This window comes from Pyrus communis, chromosome 9 (genome assembly GCF_041283825.1).
Source record: "Pyrus communis isolate YQ-2024b chromosome 9, ASM4128382v1, whole genome shotgun sequence".
Lineage (NCBI taxonomy): Eukaryota > Viridiplantae > Streptophyta > Magnoliopsida > Rosales > Rosaceae > Pyrus > Pyrus communis.
In genome coordinates this window covers 21,750,210-21,775,926 of record NC_142573.1, presented here as the reverse complement: position 1 = coordinate 21,775,926, position 25,717 = coordinate 21,750,210, and the positions used below count along the sequence as shown (strand labels likewise).

At 39.2% G+C, this 25,717-nt stretch overlaps 3 protein-coding genes, 1 long non-coding RNA gene and 1 pseudogene across 4 annotated transcripts; 3 read left to right on the top strand and 2 right to left on the bottom strand.

The window, feature by feature from the left end:
- Positions 1-3,051: 3,051 nt before the first annotated feature.
- Positions 3,052-4,100, bottom strand: LOC137738953 (mitogen-activated protein kinase kinase kinase 20-like; annotated as a pseudogene).
- A 655-nt stretch (positions 4,101-4,755) lies between these two features.
- On the top strand, positions 4,756-5,633 carry LOC148694404 (uncharacterized). The gene is made up of 2 exons (XM_088700701.1): positions 4,756-4,850; positions 4,925-5,633. The coding sequence occupies exons 1-2, from the start codon at positions 4,756-4,758 to the stop codon at positions 5,631-5,633; spliced, it is 804 nt and encodes a 267-aa protein (XP_088556827.1).
- An 87-nt stretch (positions 5,634-5,720) lies between these two features.
- On the top strand, positions 5,721-8,150 carry LOC148694403 (uncharacterized). The gene is made up of 3 exons (XM_088700700.1): positions 5,721-6,429; positions 7,150-7,554; positions 7,666-8,150. The coding sequence occupies exons 1-3, from the start codon at positions 5,721-5,723 to the stop codon at positions 8,148-8,150; spliced, it is 1,599 nt and encodes a 532-aa protein (XP_088556826.1).
- A 12,715-nt stretch (positions 8,151-20,865) lies between these two features.
- Positions 20,866-23,084, top strand: LOC148694402 (uncharacterized). The gene is made up of 2 exons (XR_015966921.1): positions 20,866-21,070; positions 21,149-23,084. It is a non-coding gene; the product is annotated as an uncharacterized LOC148694402 (long non-coding RNA).
- On the bottom strand, positions 21,718-25,471 carry LOC137740396 (shikimate O-hydroxycinnamoyltransferase-like). The gene is made up of 3 exons (XM_088700525.1): positions 24,964-25,471; positions 24,299-24,755; positions 21,718-22,992 (listed from the first exon to the last, which is right to left on the bottom strand). Exons 2-3 carry the CDS (start codon positions 24,716-24,718, stop codon positions 22,096-22,098), a joined length of 1,317 nt encoding a protein of 438 aa, XP_088556651.1. The 5' UTR covers positions 24,719-24,755; positions 24,964-25,471; the 3' UTR covers positions 21,718-22,095.
- Positions 25,472-25,717: the final 246 nt, after the last annotated feature.

The following is a 25,717-nucleotide window of genomic DNA, read 5'->3' as shown; positions in this document are numbered from 1 at the left end:
CTAGCTTTGTTCTGACATTGACACGTGTCGTGTTGTGAATGGCCTCTAATATCGACACGTGTCACGCTGTGATTGGCTTCTGATACCGACATGTGTCGTGTTGTGATTGGCCTCCTAGTTGGAGGAAAAGTCTTGTGGGTCCTTGACGGTATGCTGTTGACCGGTGCTTAGTAGTTTTGGAATTGGTCAAGTATGGTACAAACACATGTTAAAATGGCTTTGTCACCCTTGGATGTCGGCCAGCATGTGCCTATTCTGGTATTTGGGGATATCAGGATCGGGACCGTGTTATATAACAAAATTTTCTTTTCAAACATTTTTAATTAATAAAGAATATTTTATTAATATATAGTTTATATATTGTCGACCTAGTGCTAACCAAGAAGAAGGAGAGGATGAGAAGGGGGAAGCCAAGAGAAAAAAAGAGAGGACTATATGTGATGTGACAACGGCAACGCGGAGGTAGTGTGAACGTAGTGGTGGAAGGCAATGTGTTGGTTAGAGGGCCCGTATTTATGCAATCCACAAGACAAGAGGGGATAAAGATAAGGTGTCGCTTTGGCTTCTTATTGTGCTTTTTGTTAGAATGCTGGGGAATCTTGTGACCATCTTCTTCTGTATTGTCCTCAAACAGTTGCTCTATGGAAATAGATTTTCATTCTTTTTGGCAAGCCTTATGCTCCTTGGCATTTCATTGAAGATATTTTTGATGGTTCTTTGGTCTCATCTTTCTCCACGTTTGTTCGGAAACTTTGGTTCTTTTGGTGGTTCTCATATTTTTTATGGTTCTTTTGGTGGCTTTGGCATGAAAGGAACCAGATTTGGTTTGAGAACAAAAAATTTAGTACTGTCACATCCTAACGTCGTCTTTTACGGCATTGGAGGGAATCAACTTTTATTTCTTTTTCTTCTTTCATTGGTTGTGTATCGATTCCCATATTCTCCATGTTAAGAATTTTATCCTTTTCTTTGGATGCTTTTAGTTTTGTGCTTTTGTTTTGGCGTCCGCCTCATGTTGGGTGGATTAAGATTAACACAGATAGGTCTTGTAAACAGAATGGTCATGTAGGTAGTGGTGGCTTTTTTCGTGACTCCAATGGTCTTTTTTTAGGAGTGTTTGCCTCCTCGTCTTCTTATCCAAGTGCAGTTGTTGCGGAGATTGTGGCTGTGATCGAGGCAATTCAGATTGCATGGGATAAAACATGGCATAACATTTGGTTAGAGATAGATTCTATGCATGTCATTAGCCTACTATCAACTCACTCCATGGATGTTCCATGGTTTCTTAAAGTTTCTTGGGCAAATTGTTTACGGTATATTGCTCGCTTACGCTTATGTTTTTCGCATATTTTCAGGGAAGGGAATTGTTTGGCGGATGCTTTTGCTAATTTTGGTGCAATGAATAGTAGTTTTACACGGTGGGATTTGGTACCCGATTTTGTTGATGACTGTGCCAACCTTCCATTTTTCCGTTCGAGGTCATGAGGAGCAAATTGTTGTTGTGGAAGTGGATTTTGGCAATGAAATATGAGCAACGAAATTATTGGAAATCAGTTTCAGGTGGCTGAAGCTGAAGAAGTCTTAAGCTAGACCATATCATTTTCGTTAATTGTTTTTAGTAGGTATTGGCTTAGTCCCTCTGCTTGTTTTACTTTTCTTTTCTTTTTCTTCATATTATTAATAAAATCTAGTAGAGGGGGGATGGGCAGGGGGTTTTTGGGTGCAACGGTCCTTCTCCTTTGGGAGGAGGTTAATGCCTCACATAAGGCTGTTGACTCCGTTTCTACAAATAATTAAATAAAATTTTTAAAAAAAAATCCCTAAACGGGCCGTACAAATGTTACAATCTATTTCACAACTGTGTGAAGTCGTACCGGGCACGCCCAATGCTCTCTTGGTAGTAGACCACCACACCCTTAATGTTTGGTTAGTAACCAAAAACATATTTATCTAATTTTTAGCCAATAGAAGGATTAAGAGTCTAAAATAAACTAATATAAATATGTAAGTACTTAGTTTGACTATTTACAAAAACTCAGTCATAATCAAACCAATTCTAATTTTTGGTTAATTCACTAGGGTTCAAAACCAAACCAAACTAAACAAACCAATTATTACAGTTCAGATCGGCCAATTTATCAATTTGGTTGGATTGGTTCCACCCCATACGCCTTTAAGAACCTATGGAAAGTAACAAAAAATTGTGACAGCACTTAAGGTTTTATGGGCATTGGCATGAATTGAAGTTTGAGCACTCAAAACTAATTCACTAATTAGAAGGCAATGTGCAAGGTACAAAGTTCATGAGGCATGGCTAAGGTTTTCCCAAAATTAAAGAAATTACTATTTAAAGGATTTTCGAGTTGTTTCTTCTTCACATTTTCTTGACAACATAAACATAAAATTTGGTTGAAGGGCTAGACTCTAACGATATTCGGTTTAACTATCAAGAATTCAGAGACGGATAATTTGTACCTTATCACCTGCATGTCCCAATGACTTACAAAAGAACAATTCTATGAGGAAGTAATTGTAATGGCACTCCCAAGATTTAAGTCACACAGCTATATCACATTCTCTCAGCAATCAGTGGCGTGACTAACACAGAGAAATACAACGATTAATTGCAACGTTGATCGAGTGGTACGGCTACAGTGCAAAGTTAAACAGAAATTTGAATCGTTTTTGTACAATTATGTCTTTTATAATACGAAATCAATTCAAATAATGATGTTTAGGAAAAAACGGATAATTTTATGAAGCATGTTTGGACATTCACTTGTAAGTCCACAGCACAAAGTGTTTAAGTTAAACTTGGATTTAGGCTGCATCAAATTGAAAAAATTAGGATCTAAGCAAGCCAAAAAAAGCAATCTGCATGCTATAATTTATAAAAAATTAAACATATTTTTGGATTGAAGTTTGAATCGTTATGTACAATTGTGTGCTTCTAAACTTGAAACGATTAATGCACTTTACAGTTAAAAGATATAACAACAATCAACCTCTAACAGGCTTGTACTGAATTTATCACATCAAATAGCAACTCCATGATTCTACACTCCAGATCGTATACCAAAACCTGGGGCAGGCTAAATTCTAGGATCAATCGCAGTGCTTGCGTGGTATTTTGCACTCGGTTTGAAGCAACAGACGCCATATTGTTGACCTAAGGCTGAGTTAACCACCTTTACCCTGACATGACCTGGTTTTTTTGGGTGCAGCTGCGCCACGGATGAGACAGGAGCTCCTCAGCAGTTAATCTTCTCCCAGGTTTCATGGCAAGGCAACTCTCTAGAAAATCCCTGACCACATATGAGATTTCAGCAGCAATTCTTGAAGTACGCAGATGATCCAACATTGCCACATCGAGTATATCGACATGATCACTACAACCTGGCTTCAACTCCCAGGGCAACTTGCCCGCTAGCATCTCAAACACTATACAACCAAGAGACTATGTCAGAGGACTCATCTTGCTTGATATCTTTTAAAGCTTCAATGGATAGATACCTAGGAGTGCCTCTCCATCCACTGTATTTCTCCTTGCTTCTCTTAGACAATCCGAAATCTGCAATCTTTGCTACGAAAGTAGAAGTTGTAGTGGAAGGCACAAGCAAAATATTCTCGGGTTTCAGATCGCAGTGAACATAACCACACTTGTGAATATGTATAAGCCCTTCCAGAATGGACGGTGTGTATGCTTTAACGTGAGCTTCAGGTAATCCATGACCATTGGATCTTTGGATGAGACCATCAAGGGTTACTCCAGCGGCATATTCTAATAGCAAGTTGTGGACCTTGTCGCCCTTTTCGGTGGTTGTGGTCTCTTCGCCAAACCACTCGCTGATAAAAGAGCAGCCCTTAATCTCAAAGAGAACCTCTGCCTCATGCTGAATGGGCTCTGAAGCAGAGGGCTCTGCTAATTTCACGGCCATCAATGCAGGAAAATTGCCAGTCAAGAGACCCCTTTTACGTTTATCTGGAGTAGCAAGAAAAACCGAACCAAATCCTCCTTTTCCAATCAAGGCTCCTCTCAACCAGCGCTCTCCATGATTGCACATGCTCTGAGTTTCTTTTTCCGCTTTTGTTTTCACCATTCCTCTCTTCTGTTCACTCGAACAATCTAAGTTGTTTGTTTCCTTCCCACTTCTTATTTTTCCCTTTCCAATCTCTCATCTGTTTCTTCTAATGTTGATTAGAATGACTAGAGGACCATGTGATTAGTGACTAAAAAGCTTTCTCAATTGCACCATCAGTATTGGAAGTTGTCTAATGTACTTTAGGGTTTCGGGTTGCATGCATGACTGAGTTTGATTTCTTAGTGACATGTTGTCAACTCCTTAATTCATGGAGTTGGTATTTAACTTCCCAAAGTATTTTGTAAGGATCTCAAGGATGGGTTGTCATCCTCACTTTAGCTAAGTTATGGGCTAAAGTGATGGTCTTAACCCTACTCTCTTGTCTTCCCATACCTTGTCTTGTCCCTTACCTCTTAGTTCTTCCTACTTACTTGTAGGAGCTTCTTTCCTTATTTTATTCTTTTGCTTCTCACGGGTCTAGGGCAGGTTCTTAGGGATTGTGTTTGCCTCTCCCTTGTAGCTTCTCTTTGTGATTCTTTATAAGAGTGTTCTCACTCTCTTGTAATACTTACAATGAATATACAACTCAATCTTTGAAAAGCAACATGGTATCAGAGCAGGAACTTTAACCTGCTCCTGCTATACTGCTTTCCAAAAGTTTTCAATCTCAAAAATGTCTCAAGAAAATCCGGCAGCATCAACGGCTGATAACTCCCCGGAAATTTCCTACGTAAATGTGCATGAATTGGATGTCAATCCAAATCAAAGGTTAAGCTCATCGTATTGAATGAGTTCAATTACTTGCCATGGTCAAGAGCTGTGTCGTTGGCATTGGGTGGCAGGTCCAAGTTAGGGTTCATAAATGGAAGCATCAAAGTTCCTGATGCTTCCTCATCAAACTATGAATCCTGGCTGAGCAAGGATCAGCTAGTGATGTCATGGCTCTTGAATTCCATGGAGCGAAAGTTAGCTGAAATTTTTAGCTACTCAGAATCCTCTTATCAACTATGGGAAGCAGTCAAGGAAATGTATGACAGCCAAAATAATGTTGCTCGGGTCTTCCAATTAAAGAAGGACATCTCCGATCTGCAACAAGATGGTAAGCCATTCGTGCAACTCCTGGGAAGCATGAAGACCATGTGGAACGAGTTGGAAACCTATCGTCCTCATATGACCGATGCAGCGTTGCTACGAAAGAGGGCAGAAGAAGACAAGATATTCCAACTCTTGTCCAGTCTTGACTCAACATATGAAGATCTGCGATGTCACATGCTCATGAACACAGAACTACCTTCCTTTCCAAGCGTGTGTGCAACGATTCAACGTGAGGAAGTAAGGAGGAAAGTCATGAACATGAGTACAATGCCAAATGTACCGGAGTCTAGGGCATATGTAACCAACGAAAGAAGGTACAAAGGAAAGCACCCTCACCTAAAGTGTCAACACTGCAATAACACAGGGCATGTTAGGGACACATGCTGGATTTTACATCCAGAATTAAAGCCTGACTTCATGAAGGGTGTACAAAGGGTAAATCGTACTCCACATTGAGCAAATCATGCATCCACCTCCATCTCCAATAAGTCAGATTCATTCAAGAACTTCACAGCAAATCCAACAAAACTCATGAATGAGTTCATGACATTTCTTCAAGGCAAGAAAGGAGGTGCTCAAAGAGACAGCACTAATAGCATGGAAAAAGGAACATCAACAACAATGCTTGGCAAGTTTACAGGATTCTTGACAGACACAAATCCTGTGCCCCAAGAAGACATGCCAGGTATTATGAAAGCCTTTAAAACTGCACTCAAATTAAATATGTTGCATGATTTTTGGGTTATAGATTCAGGTGCCACAGATCATATGACCAACCATGTGTCTAATTCTCAAAAGTTTGAAAGATTGACAAAACCTTCTCAAGTCTCAATAGCAGATGGAAATCAAGTAAAGGTTTTAGGGAGAGAAAAAATCAAGTTGATGTCCGATGAAATCGAGTCTGTAGCTTTGTATGTTCCTTCCTTCCCATTCCAACTTCTATCTGTGGGAAGGATCACAAATACCTTGAATTGTTTAGCCATTTTTTCTCCTCACAATGTGATTTTTCAGGACTGTGCCACCAAAAGGACGATTGGTGAAGGGTTTTACTTAGATGGTCTCTATTACATGTCAAAGAGCAATCCCAGAAGCTTTCAAGCCAAGTTCGACTCCACTCGTGATACTTGGTTGTGGCATCAACGCTTAGCTCATCCTTCCTCTCCCATTTTGTCAGCTTTATTCCCAAACTTAGGAAAGGATGATATGATTTGTGACACTAGATTATCCTCTAAATCTTCTCTTTCTAGAACAAGTAAGTGTTTTGAACTAGTTCATTCTGATGTATGGGGACCAACTAGTGAATCTTTTGATGGTTACAAGTATTTTGTGATTTTTGTGGATGACTTCTCTCGAGTCACTTGGTTGTATCTGCTAAAGTCTAAGAGTGAAGTTGTAGAAGTATTTAAAGATTTCCATAACCTTGTAAAAAACCATTTCTCATCTCAAATAAAAACCTTACGATCTGACAATGGCACCGAATACATGTCCCATATCATGAAACATTATTTGAGTGCTAATGGCATCATGCATCAAACGAGTTGCGTTGGAACCCCTCAACAAAATGGGGTAGCCGAACGTAAAAATCGAGATCTTCTTGAGAAAACAAGAGCACTGATGTTGCAAATGCATGTACCAAAGAGATCTTGGTCCCAAGGTGTTATGACAGCTGCATACATCATCAATAGGTTACCTAGTCGAGTCTTGGAACTCAAGTCTCCCCTAGAGGTCCTGAAAGGAAGAAAAATTGATGTCTCACATCTTAAAGTGTTTGGTTGCATCTGTTTTGTGCATGTTCAATCTCAATACCGAGATAAATTGGATCCCAGAGCTGCTAAATGTTTCTTTCTTGGTTATTCATCCACTCAAAAGGGATATAAGTGCTATAATCCCCAACTAAGGAAAGTGATTGTGTCCAAAGATGTTAGATTCCATGAGACTAACTCTTTTTTTAATAAAACAAGTGAAATCATAGACCAAGGGGATGACATCCTGGACCTGTTCCCATTACCAAGAATCGGACCTGAGGATCTACACCACCAAGAGCTCAGTCATGACAACACTGATACTGGTCTCCAAAACTCTCAGCCTGATGGGTTCATACAAGATGAAGGCAGTGAGAACCAAGAAAACCCTCAAGATGTTGCTGAAAGGTTACACGAGAGTGAGCCATCTCTCCCAGAACCTCGATGCAATCCCCGACGTGATAGGCAGCCTCCCACCAGGTTTCAAGATTTTGATATATATAAACCAAAGCATCCAATGTCAAGTTATGTGTCATATCAAAAGATGACTCCTTCGCATGCTGCCTTTCTTAACAACATTTCTAGTTACAGGGAGCCTCAAAGTTTCCATGAGGCTAATAATCAAGAAGCAATGCGTGATGAACTCAAAGCTCTAGACCAGCACAACACCTGGAGCATCACCAAACTTCCAAAAGGAAAAAGGGCAGTGGGTTGCAAGTAGATCTATAAGATCAAGTTTAATGCAGATGGTTCAATCGAGAGGCATAAAGCCAGGCTAGTGGCTCGGGGGTTCACTCAAACATTTGAGGTGGACTATAAAGAAACATTCGCGCCTGTTGCAAAAATGAACTCAGTTAGGGTGTTATTGTCTGTTGCTATCAATAAAGGTTGGTCTATGTACCAAATGGACGTAAAGAACGCCTTTCTTCACGGTGATCTCGAAGAAGAAGTTTACATGCGATTGCCCCCTGGACATCCTCAAAGTCAGGTCCCTGATCTGGTGTGTAAGTTACATAAGTCCATTTATGGACTGAAGCAATCGCCTCGTGCTTCGTATGCTAAACTAAGTTCAGTCCTTCATAGTGCTGGTTTCAAAAGAAGTGGTGCTGATTCATCATTATTTGTTCGTACTGGAGCTGGTGGCAAATTAGTGGTGCTGATTTATGTGGACGATTTAATAATCACTGGTGATAATGCTGCCGAGATCTTCAAACTCAAACAGTCACTATAACAAAAGTTTGCGATTAAAGATCTTGGGATGTTAAAATATTTTCTTGGGATTGATATGGCATCTTCTCACAAGGGTTTATTTCTTAATCAACGAAAATATGTCATGGATCTTATCAAGGATGCTAACATGAGTGAGTCCAAGCCTGCCACTACTCCTCTCGATAGCAAGCTCAAACTTAACGTGGGCGGAACTCCACTCTCAAATATCAGTTCATACCAGAGGCTTGTTGGTAAGCTAATCTACCTAACTATCACCATACCCGATATCTCATATGCAATGAGCATTGTCAGCCAATTCATGCACACTCCTTCCATCGATCATTTGAATCTTGTAAAGAGGATCTTATGTTACTTGAAAGGGTCTGTTGGTCGTGGTATTCTCATGACAAAGAATGATCACACTCACATCATGGGGTACTGTGATGCAGATTAGGCAGGCAATGCCATTGATCGCAAATCCACTAGTGGTTACTATACCTTTGTTGGTAGAAACCTAGTCACCTGGAAGAGTAAAAAGCAAACTGTCATAGCCAGATCCAGTGCCGAAGCTGAGTATCGTGCAATGGCTTCAACAGCATGTGAATTAATCTGGCTTAAGGGTCTTCTAAATGATTTAGGGTTTTCTGCAACTCTTCCTATGTCTCTATTCTGTGACAATCAAGCTGCCATGCACATAGCTTCCAATCCCGTGTTTCACGAACGAACGAAGCACATTGAAGTTGACTGTCATTACATTCGTGAGCAGGTGCAATCACAAGTAATTCAGACACACTATACCAGAAGCTCCGACCAATTGGCTGACATTCTCACAAAGCCCTTGCCTTCTCATCAGTTTCAGCGACTTCTGTCCAAGCTTGGATCCATCAGCCTTCTGGATCCAGCTTGAGGGGGAGTATTGGAAGTTGTCTAATGTACTTTAGGGTTTCGGGTTGCATGCATGACTGAGTTTGATTTCTTAGTGACATGTTGTCAACTCCTTAATTCATGGAGTCGGTATTTAACTTCCCAAAGTATTTTGTAAGGATCTCAAGGATGGGTTGTCATCCTCACTTTAGCTAAGTTGTGGGCTAAAGTGATGGTCTTAACCCTACTCTCTTGTCTTCCCATACCTTGTCTTATCCCTTACCTCTTAGTTCTTCCTACTTACTTGTAGAAGCTTCTTTCCTTATTTTATTCTTTTGCTTCTCACGGGTCTAGGGAAGGTTCTTAGGGATTGTGTTTGCCTCTCCCTTGTAGCTTTTCTTTGTGATTCTTTATAAGAATGTTCTCACTCTCTTGTAATACTTACAATGAATATACAACTCAATCTTTGAAAAGCAACAATCAGCGTGCCTCTCAAGCCTTTGGTCAAAAACTCTCAAGGAAGCCAACACATCTTGTACTTTAAGGGTATCAGTATCTTTGATTTCCTCTATCACACTCACAACTAAATCATAAGGCTTAGTCAGACTAATTAAAAGCTTTTGTATGATTCTTTCATTTGGCAGATCTTCTCCATAAATTTTCATTTGACTCACAACATCAAACAATCTAGAAAAGTAGTCTTTGAGTGGTTCATCTTCTCTCTTGCGTGTAAATTCAAAATCACGTCTAAGAGACTAGAGTTTCACTTTCCGTACCTTCGCGTTTCCTCTATATACTTGTTGTAGAGCATCCCAAACAACTTTAGTAGTGTATCATTTGCTATTCTGGGAAATATGAGATCTGAAATAGCCTCTTGAATGATTCTCAACTCTCTGGCATCGTTCATCCTATTCTCCTTCACCATAGCTATTTGTTTCTCAGTAAGATCATCTTCTAGATCATCATTCTCCATCTCTAATAGTTCATATCCATGTTGAACCATTTCCCAGAGGTCATACGACTTGAAGATGGTTGTCATCCAAATCCTCCAGTAGTCGTAGTTTTCCCTATCAAAGATCAGAGCTTTGAGGTCACCTTTACCGAATCCTTTCATTTTTTTACTTGAATCGACACTTAGGGTTTTAACCTTTACTTGAACAACCCTGAAACCAGATTTCACAAACAACCAGATTTTAGTGATCAAGAACTAACCTCAGAGGCCATGATAATGTTTTATAAAGTTGGTATTTTGTTTCGGAGACGTTTTAGGTTTTCAAGAATGAGTATGATTGCATAGAATTTGAGAAGGAAATGGCAGCCATTTAAGACTGCTATTGCAGTAGCTCATAGCACACATGTTTATGACATTTGTAGGGTTTTAGGATTGTGATAGGATTTTTACCATCTGCAAAAATAGGGATAAAAACGCTTAAAAATACTTGCAAGAGTACAAAGTTGTTATAGTATAGCGGCTCAAGTAAGGTCGCTTTCCACAGGGATTGAATGAATAATTTGTATTTAAACTAATTCTTAGCTAATTTGTCATATCTCGGCCCGAGCCCCCAATACATCCCGAGCTCGATTCCACTGTAGCATGATATTGTCTGTTTTAGGCCTTGACTACGCCCTCACGGTTTTGTTTTTGGGAACTCACACGAGAACTTCCCAGTGGGTCACCCATCCTGGGATTGCTCTCGCGCGAACTCGCTTAACTTCGGCGTTCCGATGGAACCCGAAGCCAGTGAGCTCCTCGTGCTAGGTAGAGATAGGAATATACATATAAGGCTTACAGGATCCACTCCCCTAGGCGATGTGGGATCTAACAATCCACCCCGCTTAGGGGCCCGACGTCCTCATCGGCACACTTCCAGCCAACGATTAGCTCTGATACCAAATTGTCACATCCTGGCCCGGGCCCCCACCACATCCCGAGCTCGACTCCACCATAGCACAATATTGTCCGCTTTGGGTCCCGACCATGCCCTCACGGTTTTGTTTTTAGGAACTCACACGAGAACTTCCCAGTGGGTCACCCAAGCCAATGAGCTCCCAAAAGGCCTTGTGCTAGGTATAGATGGGAATATACATATAAGGCTTACGGGATCCACTCCCCTGGGCGATGTGGGATCTAACATAATTATTTAAAACAAAGTTTCGAAAAGGTTGATTTTGGAATTTAAAATAATAAAAACGAATTTAAATAAAAATAATTAAATAATTGACAAAATAAAGATAGCAAAAGAAATAGGTTTTTGAAAACAATTTAGACACTAGAGTTATGCTGTCACCATTAACAATCTTATGCAATTTTACCAATTACTTATGAATTTCGACATACATGCTTTGAAGGTAAGGTTTTCCTAATGCATATTTTCCCTGTGATGTTCAAGCGAAAACCTATATCTAACATGCAACTCGTCCGTGATGTTCAGATCAAATATAAACATGCAAGACTCATTAAGTTTTGTGAAAACCGTTTGAAAAACCATGCAACCCTTAAGAGCATGATGCTCGCCTTAAGTGAACTTACAATTACTAATCACTAGAAGCCCTTCTCAATTTTAGGGTGATGTTCCAACAGAAATTGCATCAAATTACTTGTCTAAAAACCCTAATGGTCGCAAATCATTAAGACGATTAGATAGTTTAATCGTGGTGATTAATAATTCAAAGCAAGCATGCATCAATTCATAAGAAAATTAATAAAATCACATAGTCGTGCTAAGGCTCGTGGCTTCGCCCTAGCAAAAGAACTTAGTTCCGAATAATCATAAAACAAAATATTATTAAGCACACGAAAAGAAAACACCTTGAATATACCAAACCTCTCTAAAGTAGTGTGCGTGTTCTCCTCTCTTTTTCTTCTCCTAATGGTTAAATATCTTTATTTATACTACTACAAATTAAAACCCTCATCGAAAAGGTTTTCTAAAAACTAGGAATTACATTCCTATTCTGACTAGGAAATTCGCCCATCAAACAAATAGCCACGTTTCTGGACTTTCAGGGCTCCAAAACAGGCCCAAAATGACTCAAACTAAATATTAGGACCTCCTCTTCAAGTTCCAAGAAGAGCCTAAGTCCAAAATCCATCATCTTCCAGCCCAAACGTTGCAAATAAGCTCTGCAGCCCAATCTGCCAACTTTGCGCGCTGGGCATAAATTAATTCGCCATGATTAGATGCTTCGGGATAAAATTATGAAATTTTGATACAACCTTCTTGACAGATTCATGAACCCGTTCCAATTGCATTCACTAAAAAATTCCACTGTTTGATTACTATATGCTCTAAACAAGTTCGCATGTCCTACATTAAAAACATATAACAAAGTATCAAAATCTCACCAAAATAATAACCAAAATATACCAAGAATAGGGAATAATGTATAGAATAAAAGTGCCTCATCAGAATGCAGTCAGCCCTTATCTCCATTGGAGCTAGTTGACAAATGCATATTAAACCTGTTCGCACAAAGCTAAGCTTAGCCCTTCATTGGAGTTTTTAATCTAAGCCTTAGGCCATCTCCAACAAAAGGGTCCAAAGGGCCGAAAATAGCCTGAAACCGTCTTCAACTAAGGGTCAGGCCAAAGGGCTAGTGTACCCCATTGGACAAAAAAGGGCCAAAGGGCCAACTGGCCCTTCCCAAATAAGCCAGCTAGCCGGCCCTAGGCCAAGCCAAAAATTTTGAATCTCAACGACTAGCTGATGTTAGCTAGTCATTATTTATTAATATATATAATTATTTTTTTTTGCCCAAAAATTTAAAAAGAATATTTAGTTAAGGCCCGGAAAGGTGATTGGTTCTATGTGAGGATGTTGCTTTTATAAGCATGTTTGATTGCTCAAATCTCTCCCACAGCCAATGTGGGACAAATATAATGGGTGCCACACATGCAAGCTTTTGCTTGCTCAATTCTCTCCCGATGTGGGACAAATATAATGGGTGCCCCAAATATAAGCTTCCTATTAGAGATGGTAACTGTGCATTTATACATGTAACTATCTCAAACTAAGTTGTACTAGTAATTGGACACTTAAATTAAAAAATTAATTTAACATAGAACTATTAACCGCCGCAAGTAAACATGAAAGCAGTGTCAATTACTATGACGAAGTTAGTGTTTTCACAATTTATTTTAAATATTTAATTATATTACATTTAATTTAAGTTGTTGTAGTTTTTAAATTTAAATAATAAATTATGTTTGGCCCTATGGCCCTTTGGCCCTCGTTGGAGATGGTTTTTTGTGACAGGGCTAAAACGAGCCCTATGACCCTTTGGCCCTCGGTTGGAGATGGTAAGAAATATGACCCTACATTGTTCATTAAAATATTAATTTCTTGGAGGGCCAGAGGGCTAAAACAAGCCCTCTGAGGCCATTGATGCGAAAATTATGTTGACACACAAATTAAACCCTATTTGTGACAATTGTAGTAATGAAGTAAGTAGGGATCGTTCTAACCGGGGATTAACTAGGGGTGCTAATCTAATTTGAGTTGACTCAAACAGAAACTAGAACTTAATTGGGACGAATTTGAAAGTGTTATGACTCCAAATGCTTAAAAACACAAAATAAAACAAATACGAATGACTGTGACTCAACAAAATATGGGGGGATTGTGGTTGGATGAATTTAAACTAAATGGGCAGATTGTAAAGAAAATAGATTCTAAGACAAAATTTGGATGAATCAATGGATGATGGGATAGCTAAGGGGTTCTTCTCCACACATGAAATATATGCAACGTAAATCAATTTCCAATTATCAATCCAATAAGTTATGAACCTCGACACTCCAAGTTAATTAGGTCCGCTTAAATTAACCTTCAGATTTCCCTAGAATCATTGAATTGGATGAATATGCATCGCAAACAAATTATTCCTAACAAATTCTCTATATGAACAGCATGATAAAGATATAAGTTAGAATCATTACGTTCTTTGGAAATCATAAGCATCGACAAGGCATTTGTAACTATGAAAAGCATGATACGCTTGCCAGGAATCTACTTAACATGATCGTGACTAGCAACCTTCACTACTTGTGAATATAAATTCATAACGATTAGGTGAAACAAACTTATATCCTAGCATCAAATTCAAGCATGCAAATTAAGCGTGCACTCTCAATCAACATACAAGAATAAGTTCTAAATCAAACGGTTAAGCAAATTGTATTCAAAACTTATGCAACAATAACTGGAAGTAATCAACTTATTTCACATATATAATCATGGTTTCGAATCACCCCCTAGCTAACTAGGGGGTTTAGCCTCTCATGTTCACAGAAAGAGAAATACAATTGAATTTAAACATAAAGCACAAAGGATTGATTACACCTAGAACGCCCAACGAATCCACTTGAATTTCGGCGCGTCCAAGCTCCTCTTTCCTCTTCTCCTTGCTGCGGCAGAGATGTTGTGTGGGTTTATTTGGGTGATTTTTCTGACTTTGGGATGGATTTAGGGTGTTAAAGTGGGCGGCAATGGTGGTGGAATGGTGTGGGAAAAGGCACGGCAGTGAAGGTTTTTGGTTGAGGGACAAGTGGGGGCTGAGAAGGTGATGCTGGAATGGATGGTGATTGGCGGCAGAGAAGAAAAATGGGTGCAGGTGGCTGCGGCAGGATAATGGGAGAGAGTGGCTGGAGTTTGCGGCTGTGATGGAGAAAAGGTGAATGGGAGTTTGCGGCTCAAGGAGGAATAAGTAAATGGCCTTTTTTTGCGGCTGATTTGGAATGGTTTATTAGGGTACGGTTTTAAGAATGAAAATGGGCTGAAAAGTGATGGCATGCACGGCTAAAAAAATGGAAATATGTGAATGTTGAAGTCAATGAAAAATAGTGCGGCTGCATGGGGAATAGAAAATGATATCGTGGCTGATTAAAATTGGAATGAATGGGATATATGGTGTTGCGGCAATGAATGATTTTTTTATGTTTATTAGGGTGAATAATTAGAGTGGTGGGTGATGGTGGCGGCTTGGGTTTAGGGTTAGGGCTTTTGTACATAAAATTGGACCAAAGTGCCCCCCCTTGCACGGCAAGGGAAGGGAATTAGGGTTAAGGCGCGGCAAGGTTGTGTAATTGGGTTCGGGCCTTGGTTTTGTGTCCTAAAATGCATATAAGGCCGTCAAAGTGGCTAGAAAATACGGACGTTTAAGTTTAGGAAAAGTTACCAAAACGGGAAACTTAGGGTTAACTTTCCTATATCAAATAGGAAACCTTGTTTGAGTAGGATTCCTCGTTTTGGTAAGAATTCATCGTTGGAGTAGGAATTCGTCGTTTCTTCAAGTCTTCAACTCATTCATTCCTCTTTCGCTCCAAAAGACTCCAATTTGCATCTTCTTGCACACTTTGGCCTTATAATCTGAAAATACACAAAAGTAGCCTTAAACACTAAAATAGCTAAGTAAACACAACATAAATGCACGAGAACAAGCTAATTAAGTCGCATGAATATGCTCCTATCAGCCATCTCCAACCAAGGGCTGGCTAGAGGGCTCGTTTTAGCCCTCTGCCGGTCCAAGATATTAATATTTTAATAAACAGTACAGGGCCATATTTGCCTTCGTCTCCAATCGAGGGCCAAATGGTCAGAAGGCTCGTTTTATCCCTGTCACAAAAAACTGTCTCCAACTGAGGGCCAAAGATAATTTATTATTTAAAAACTACAACTTAAATCTTGTTTAAGTTTCATGTGGTTAAATGTTTTTTTATGTAGTATAATTTTTATGTTCGTTAATGTTATTTAATGTTTTTTTATGTAGTATAATTTTTATCTTCGTTAATGTTATTTAATGTTGTTTCATATTGTTTAATGTTACTTAGTTTAATTTAATGTTGTATAATGGCTTAGGAAGTTATAGAAAAAAATAGAATTAAAAAAAAATATATGAAACAAATTTTGTGAAATAGAATTTATAGGAAAAAAAATAAAATTTAAAATAAAATGAAACAATTTTTGTGAAATAGAAGTTATAGGAAAAAAATGGAATTTAAAAAAAGAATATGAAACAAATTTTGTAAAATAAAAGTTATAGGAAAAAAATGGAATTTAAAAAAAATATATGAAACAAATTTTGTAAAGTAAAAGTTATAGGAAAAAAATAGAATTTAAAAAAAATGAAAGCATTCAACCGACAGTAATACATTTATATTAAGTAATAGGAATGTATTTTTGTCGGTTATAACCGACAGGATTTCCATTTTTTCTGGCCAACCCCGGGCTGGTTGCATGCAGCCAGCCCTCTAGCCCTTTGACCTTTTCAGATTCTATGGGCCCTCTCAGATTCCACAAGCCCTCTGGCCTAGCGATTGGTTGGAGACGGTTTTCGGGCTATTTTCGGCCCTATGACCCTCTGGACCCTTCGGTTGGAGATGGCCTGACCAGCCTTCAGTTGGAGATGGCTTTACACTTCTCAAAAACTATCACTTAACCTAACTAGCGGTTACACGTTAAAAAGAAACTAGCCGTTGGCTTTCTTAGTTTAGCTGCTGCATTCCTTCTCGATCAACTCTGGTTTAGCATCCAACAATTAGTATAGTTTCATGATATGCGTATTTTTTATTCTTTAAATTTCAGCTTTTGCATTTTGTATTACATCAATGTTAGGACCGTAGGAGTGTTCATTTAATCATTATTGTACCCAAAATTATGATCATAATACTCAGATAAATGTTGAATTAGTTGAAAGCATTGTACATGATTTATTTTGATCGCTTATTTTTAATCCCTTTTGCTGGATTCTGTTTTTTCTTTCTTTTCATGTTGCTGCAATAATCGCATTTGCAACTATATGCTTCTGCTAAACGAAATAAATGGTGACCATAGAAGGGCAAATGAAGACACCATCGGTTGAAAAATAATGGTTACATCTTCTAGAGATTGATTTCAAGCAATGCATCTTACAGTTGAGTTAGAAATTCAAGGCAATGGACGTTACAGTTTCAAAAGCAAACCATAACGACATAATTGTGTGCTCAATTTCTCACATCAAGCAGAAATTGTAATAGTCCAGGAGGTATACCCAAACAGGTGTAATTCTGTTCGTAATTCAATTCATTTCGGAATGAGATCATGATCGTTTTAATAACGAATATGTTTTACTGCACAAATATCCATATCCTATGAGGTGGCATTTCTCTTCCCATTGTTGGAAGAAGTGTCAAGTTCGAAACCCCTTTCCCCATTGATAAAAATAAGCGTATGAGTTTAGTACGTAGTTATCAAATATACAGAAGCATATATATGTACTTAACTTCAGGTCTGCATAGAATATTATGCTAAGCTTGAGAAACACAACAGTTGTGTAAAAATATTCCTCCAAAGTAAAATTGGTGGGGTTTCGGAAAGTGCCTGCTCTGCCAAGATATGGATTTTCTCCTCTTTAAGGCTACCAGTTATTGAGTTCCTTTCTAGATTCTCTCAAAATGTAGCTAGAAACTCGATAGCATCAGTAAAGGTTAAGGCCTAAACCTTTTACGTTTAGCACAGTCTATCCCTAACTCCCTAGCTATCTCCCTACACCCTCCACCCAACTTAACAAAAATGAAGGGAATGAAATTACTCGATTGCTTATTATTCATATTATATGCACTCGTGCCTTTCAAGCTCGGCTCTCCTGAGATTCTTTGAGTTAGAACATGAGGTTGTACAAGGACAAGGAATTCATGTTAAGAATAAGAAATTAAACCCTCTTATTATTTTAACTGAATTATCTTTCAAACCACCAAATAATGTTACGGTGAATATTCTATAGTATTGAGGCATACTGGTGTGGGTGGCTCAATCAAGCTGTATAGAGAAAAACATGAAACGGATTATTCAAGGAAGAGCCAAAGAGGGAAAGGCAGAGTTGGTTCAAATATTGCTCATCGGAGCCCAAAAAGTTGTGCAACACCGGTGATTGGAAGATCCCAGCAGCCCTCCTCTTGACCAAAACCATGTTGCAGGTAACATTTGCTTTGATTCTTATTCTTCGCATTCAATAACTGTAGCATGTTCCGATTTATTGGAGACATAAATGAAGCGTTGGTTTGCTTTTGTTTGGTTAATAAGCTTTGCTTTGTTAATTGAGAACTTTTCTCCCATTCTATTTGTGGCAATTAATAAGCTTGGAATCTGATGAGTGCTGATATCTATATTTTTGGTGGCAAGTTTTCAGAAATTGTTTTTAAGCTTGTAAATGGATTGTAGTGTTATAAACATAAATTTAACATCCTCTTGTTGATTCTCTGCAAATTGGAGACGAAAATGATCTCCTTAGTCCTACACCAAAAACTGAAAAGATATTCAACGAACAACTGCATGAAACATGATAGAACGTATAAGACTAGAGCAAGATCACACTAGTAAGATGCTTTTTTTGTTGGGGCCACTAACAGACCTGACGTTAGAGACCCAGCACCTTTGCGTCCAGGGCATCTGGTTCAGTTGATTTACATCCCTCTCCCTAATGGGGAATTTTTCTATCAAGCAATCAAGTCTTGCTTGAGGAAGTCTACAGTTTCCAAAAGATGTGTCAATGAGGACCTTTCCAAGTACACACTGCAGGTTTAGGTGGTGCGGACATAACCGAAACATGCCAGCATGCTTGCAAATATGCGATTAGAGAGACCATTGGCAAGGATATTGAGCGGGAGAGTAGGAGAAATGAGAACCCTGAGGCAATGGAGGAGGACGTTGTTGATATGTACTTTACAATTAGGAAATTTTCATGAATTTGTCTTTTTTTTGTTTAAATTCCACTTTGCAGTTTGTATTACTACGATGTCACTTAGAACTGCAGAACTGTCAATTTAATCATTGTTGTACCCAAAATTATGATCATATTACTCGGAGCTAATTTTGTACTGGTTGAAAGCATAATGTTTGATTTTCTTTGGTCAGTCTTTAATCCGTTTTCCTTGTTTCTGTTCTTTGTGCCTCCTCACGTTTCTCTGCAAAACAAACGCAAGGGGCGATTTAACGTGCATGGTCAGTGAACCAAATGAGGTAATAGAATAACCAATGAGGCAGAGGGAGGTTGCAAGAAACTGCAAGGCAACAGACCATCAACGTAAAACTATTGTACGTGTTCACATCCAACAAAAATTGTAAAAGTCCAGGCGGTATACCAAAATCAGTGTATTAGGTACGTGTTCAGTTCCCTTCAGAATCAGATGATCAGACGATCATATTACTAGCAGTCACGTCAGTTAATAAATGAATATGTTATATACTTCCCCATTAGCTATATTCTGAGGTATTTTAATTTTTGTCGATCAAAGTAAATTTCATTGAAAGATAAAAGCTATTACAAGGTAAGAATACCTCCAAAATAGAGTCCAAAAAAGGCCAAGCAAAATCTCAATTCCATAATAGAAAATTACAATGAAATAGGGCCAAAGTGAGCAGCCCATAGCAGCTAACAAACGGAAAAACCTAGTTAAGAAAATGTAAAGTAGCCACCTCCACCAAAACAGCCGCACCACCACCGCAAGTCTGTCGCCACCACGTGGAAGAAGGGCCAAAGAACTAAAAGGATGAACGGAAAATGGGGGTAGGCAAGCTATCCACACTAAGAGCACTCCCCAAATTCTACCAAAAAGTGTAAATGCACTTTAAATGCTACAAACAACCAAAGTTCTCCTCTGGAGGAGATCCCAGGAGGAGACATGAGACGAACCGAGCAGCAAGGGTAGATGGTTGAAGGTCCACTATGAGGAGCAATGCTTGGACAGGAACAAAGTGTTGTACTAGGATAGCACCAAACCAATTGGAACCAACTCAAGCTAACCCACAGGAAATATATCAAATGAAATGCAAGAACAAAATATAAAGGACACCAAGATTTTAACGAGGTTCCTCAACAGTCAATGTAACTAGAGTATGTTCTCGGAGCAGTAGGAGCTCACCCAATAATCCACTATCAACCAAATGAGAGTTTATAAAGTGTTGGCAATCTCACAACCCAAACCCCAATATACCCAATAACTCTCACTCACCAAAGAAACAAATAGAGAATGAAATATAATGAATAATTTCCTCTCTATATAAAGCTCAAAGACAATACAATAAATACAATTTTGATGGAGTGATAGCTAACCAATAAACGAGCAACAACTTCTCCTTTTCTGAAATGGGGCTGCGGCAGTGGCTCATTTTCTTCACTGTGCTGCTCTCTAACAATAGGCAGCTGCTGCTGCCAAATAAAACCCTAAACACCACCCCGTGGCTTTCACATGGGCCAAATAAAAGGGTCCATTCAATTGGGTTGCTGGGTAACATAAAGGCCCATCAAAATTTGGCCACATATTCAACACAAGGCATAAAAAGCAGAGCTGAGATAAACTTAAGGAAATGGCAACTTGAGACACAAAATGCCCAGAATGAAAACAACTGAAATCTAAGTGCATAAAAAAGAAAAACCAAATTACCGACCATGGTGGTTTGGAGAAGGGAAAAACTGGGGAGAGTTGGAGAACTAACAAATAGGGACGGGGGTGGGGGTAGGGACGGGGGTGGGGAGGAAGAAAGAGGAGGAAGGAAAAGGGTGAGGAGGGGTGAACACTGGGCTGCTGCCGACCACAAGACAAAGCAAGGGGCCGACAGCAACATGGCTTTCAGAAATTACATTTTTTTGAGAGAAAAGGGAAGGCTTCCTTTACCCATTGATCAAATTAGTATGTCGTTATCAAAAAAAAAAAAAAAAAAAAAAAAAATATATATATATATATATATATTAAGTATAGCTAAGCTTAACAATATTCCTCCAAAGCACAAATGGTAGGGTTTCGGAATGTGCCTGCTTATCCAACAGATGGATTGCTCCTCTTTGACGCTACCATTTGCTGAGTTCCTTTTTAGATTCTCTAAATATGTGTAGCTACAAACTAGAGAATATATATAAGCATCCCTAAAGGCTGAGGCATAAACCTTTAGCTTTTGGCAGTCTTAAACAAAATGAAAGGACTGGGAATGAAATTACTTACATGCTTATTATTCATCTTATGCACTCATGCCCTTTCAAGCTTGGCCCACACGAGCGTCTACGAGTTAGAACACGAACATGGTGTACAAGGAAGAGAAATTCATGGTAAGAAGTTACCTTTATTATTCAGTTGATTGATCTTTCAAACCACCGACTAATGTTGCACTGAATGTTCTGTGGTAGTGAGGCGTGCTGGTGTGGGTGGCTCAGTCAGTCTGTATGGAGAAAAATATGGAACGGATGATTCAAGGAAGAACCAAAGAGGGAAAGGGGCAAATGGTGGTGCAGATGTAGGTCATCGACGCCCAACTGAGAAAAGTAGTGCAACACCGGTGCTCGCAAAGTCCCAGCAGCCTTTTCTCATCATTAAAACCATGCTGCAAGTAACCTCTGCTTTTATTCTTGTTCTTCCCTTTCATTTACTATGACATGTTCCGATTCGTCGGAGACATATACTGAATATGAGGGTTGGTTTGTTTTTGTTTGGTCGATAAGCTTTGCTTTGTTAATTGGGAATTTCTCACATTTTCTGTGGTTATTATCTGTTAATCCTATTTGTTGGTAAGTTTACAGAAATTGTTTGTACGCTTGTACCAGGATTGTTGTGTATAATTATAAACAGTACTTCAGCATTCTCTGACTGATTATCTGCATTTTCATCTTCCGCAAATTAGTAAAAGTATTGAGTTCCTTAATTCTAAACCAAAGCACCAAAAATATAGGCGACGATCAATAGCATGAAACATGGCAAATGTATATGACTGAAGTAAAATCACACCAGTAAAAATAAAACGAAAACAGATCTTTAGGTTCTGCATACATGATTCCGAAATTTTGGGAACTTATACCAGATTGTAACCAAAGTGACATAACAAAATTAAACATTATGTAAATTTAGTTCCAATGAGTAATAGAATTGTTGTCAAAGTCCTTAGATGTGTGCAACTTATGTTCTATATCAGGTCGAGCAAATAGTCAACCAACATAAGTATTCCTACTGACATTAGCCATGAATGAGCAAAAAGGCACTAGGAAAGAAACACGACCACTTTCGAAAATTTAGGCAAACCTGAAGATGACCGGCTGGCCGTAACTCAAACCAGACTAAACTTCTCTGGCATATCGTTTCCTTATATGTCATACAACAACCTTGAAAAGGATTTCATATGTTCGGATTGCAGAGAAATGGCCAGCGATAAACTCCCATCATTGGTTGCACTTGGTAATACAAACGCCAACCCCTCGAATGCAATTCCACCAGGTCCCATGAAAATGGGCTGACCCCATCCAAAGTCGGCATCATGGATTGGCAGCCTAACCCAACTAGTGATCCCCAGGTTTGGACATCTAAATGTATGAGCTCCACGAACAAGGGCAGACAGATCAGGCTGAAGCTCAAGATAGTCGAGGGCTGATCTAAGATAATTATCATCCATACGGACCAAAGCATCATGGATACGGCTGGCAGCATACCAAGTTGGTTTTGATTGGAGATCCCCGGCAACAGCAATTGGTGTTGTTGTGAAAATCACATTGCCAAAGTAACCAGGTGGGAGTGGTGGTTGCAGTCTGGACCTTCCATCAGTGGCAATATATAGTTTGGTGTCGTGATCATCGGGAAGTTCACGTGCCTTGCATACACATCTCCAAACATGACCTGAGAACATCTCATATGAGCTATAGCTGACTGTATTCCCGGCTTCCTTAGACTTGGATTTCAAGATGTTGAGCTGATCCCGCGTTAATCTAAAAATGGAGACTGTGGTGGTATCTGCAGCACCAAGTTTTGCGCTTTGCAGAGGGGTTTTCATCGGTGGAGCAGGTTGGTATTCAATGTGGTGGAATGCAGGCTGAGGTGGGTCTCGGCTACGAAGCAATGTCCTGTCGATGAATGGAGGAATTGTAAGGTCAAGACCACGAGCCATATCAGACCATGTGTTAATAAAGTGCAGACCAGAAAATCCATCTGCTACATGGTGCTGCATTCCAACACCAAGTGACACTCCTCCGCATTTGAAGTACGTGACCTGCAAAGAGTAAAAACCGAACCATTCCTTGTAAGCTCAACTGTTGAATAATTACCATGGTCAAAAACAATAACATCCCCTTTTTTTCCTAATTAAGTATCTTCTTGAACTTTCATCAACATGGAGATTAGGACCTCTAAATAAGTGTGGAGAAGTTCAAATCAAATTAATGATATAATTAAGAAATCTGATTTTTAGCCTTAAGAAATTATATGCAATACAAGTAGTATGTTTTTCAACACTATGTTATAATCTAAACGCAGAGTTTACTCCAAATTGTCAACACACATAAAAATTTCACCCGCAATATCACTAGTCCAAAATCGATTTTTACTCGAGCCAAAAGGTCACCTGCAATATCACTAGTCCAAAATCCCATCATGGTGGTGCTACTTGCACACCTATTTTTATATTTCACATTCTTTTAATTAGCAATTGCCTAATTGAATGAAATGAAAAAAATCAAATGACGTAAATTAACAGAAATTTGTGGATAACACCACCCTGTTACCAAATGACCATCTCAATAATATTACTATATAACCCACATTTTCTAAACTATAGATCCATCAGCTGATCAGTTGACCGTGTTAAATATACGAAATCTAATGAAGGGAAAACGAGACTCATTTGTATGACCAAACTTTTGCCACCCACTTGTTTAGGTAAATCTTTTTACACAAGTTTAAAACAATAAATGCCTGGTCATATATGTGATGCAAACAAGTATCGAGAAAAGCTAATGCCAATTGCCAAGGGCACGCACTCGATTGTCAAAATTCAATATGTTTTTCTTTTTTAGTTTAGTTTAAAACTAACAGTCATTCACTTACACATGTAATTTATTTATTCAAACTCACAAGTTTATTCTAAATGAAGAATTAAGATTCTATTTGGATTCTTTTTGTGATGATTCGAAAAATTAATCAATCGTGTCCGTTCATCGTATATCGTGCAGTTATAAATTATTTTGAATTTTTTTATTTAAAATTGAATACAAACAATACCTAACGAAAACTAATCATACGATGAACGATGAACGAACACGATTGATTGATTCTTTAAATTTCCACCAATCCGGAGAGAATTAACTAATAAATTTACTAATCACAACATGACATAGGCTGAATTTAGGTGGACACCCCTACAAAGATGTAGCATTTGGAGCATTGTCCTATGCTTATATGCGGACAAGAAATATGATCATTAATTACTTGACCAATTCAAATAAAATGTGTTTGACCAAATAAAAAACTTACACGACAACACTTAAAACGACCATCCGAAAAACTAATAAATAAAATACCTGTAACACCAAGAGCGCATAAGTCGATATGCCAGCGGAGTAATCAACGGCCGGGATGAGCCTCCGGAGCTCCAGCGTGGGAGCGAAATCCCCGAAATCATCGAGGACGGAGCCCGTCTCCGCCTCAACAAACAGAACACCCTGGCCGCCGCAATCTATCTCGACACGGCCGTCGTCATCGCGCTTCAGCCGCCCCGCCATGGGGTAGAACGGCACAAGGGCCTTGGAGAGAGCGTGCTTGAGCACCGCCGGGTCGAAGAAGTTGGACCCACCGTTTTGATTCGGCCTGTAGAAATAGACGCTGGGCGTGTGAATGCTCGGAATCACCAAGTCCACGTTCGAATTCCACAGCGCCTTCTTCGGCGTCTCCTCCGCCGGCTTTACCATCGTTGACTCCCTCACGGTAACGTTGACCACCATGTTCGCTCTTCGTTGGGCCCCGCCTGGCACACCCGCGCTGCACCCAACAAAACACTGTTAACGTGCGCCGTCCTTGGTGGTATTTAATTTGACTAAAAATCATTCTCATTCCTTTCTCGCGTTTTCTTGTAACGTCTGCCGTCGTTTGTCAAAACAAATGTCCGGCGTTGTTGCTAACATGCGCCGTCGGTGAACGTTAAAAGATGATAATTAAACCAGAAGAAAAGAAGGACCGATATGATTACCTGGAAATGTGCGTATTGCGAGCTACCAGCGTACTTTAGCAGAGGAAGGGCGGAGAGAGAGAGAGACAGAGAGAGAGAGAGTAGAGAGAGATGGAGGCAAGGGAAAGGGGAAGAATTCACAGAGATGGGTGGAAATTGGGAAATGGGAAGGAGAATGAAAGGAGAGAGGAAGAGTGCTTATTTAGGAGGGAGGGAGGGTGTTGTTGAGACCTTCCAACTAAGTGCATATATCTGGAGCGAGCGCGGAGGAGCAGAGCATCTGTCACTCACCTACCGTGCCCACTCACAACATACCACGTCAAACTGCAATGCAATCCTTGATCACCGCCAACAATTTTCCCATTTTTGTTTTTGTTACTTTTTCTGAAAAAATAAAAAATAAAAAAAGAAGAGAAGAAAAGTAATATGGGTTTAGTTTGCTTTAGATAGAACGGAAGTGATGGATAGGAGTTGGTGGAGACCTCCCTCTTGCGTTGGGTTTGTCTCCTTTGGTTTAAAATAATGCAAGAATCAGTAGAGTTGGTGACCTATAGTACGAAGAAACCAACACTTTCCTTTTTATTTCTTTATTTTTGTTTTAAAATATATGTGAAGAGTGAAAAGAAAAACAAAACCAAAAAAACCTAACAAAGGTCTTTCTTCTAGCTTCAACTCCTATTCTCCACCAACTTTCTAATGCCCGGTAAACGGTGAAGGACTTTAGAGAATCTTCAATTATACTCTTACTTACAAGTTAAATTGTGGATAAAAAAAA

Coding starts and splice junctions, on each gene's coding strand:
- LOC148694404 (XM_088700701.1), top strand. CDS start 4,756: ATGTCTCAAGAAAATCCGGCAGCATCAACGGCTGATAACTCCCCGGAA. Junction 4,851..4,924: donor GATGTCAATCCAAATCAAAG/GTTAAGCTCATC, acceptor ATTGGGTGGCAG/GTCCAAGTTAGGGTTCATAA.
- LOC137740396 (XM_088700525.1), bottom strand. CDS start 24,718: ATGGTGGTCAACGTTACCGTGAGGGAGTCAACGATGGTAAAGCCGGCG. Junction 22,993..24,298: donor ATGCGCTCTTGGTGTTACAG/GTATTTTATTTA, acceptor TACTCTTTGCAG/GTCACGTACTTCAAATGCGG.
- LOC148694403 (XM_088700700.1), top strand. CDS start 5,721: ATGACATTTCTTCAAGGCAAGAAAGGAGGTGCTCAAAGAGACAGCACT. Junction 6,430..7,149: donor ATCTTCTCTTTCTAGAACAA/GTAAGTGTTTTG, acceptor GTGAAATCATAG/ACCAAGGGGATGACATCCTG. Junction 7,555..7,665: donor TAATAATCAAGAAGCAATGC/GTGATGAACTCA, acceptor AGTTTAATGCAG/ATGGTTCAATCGAGAGGCAT.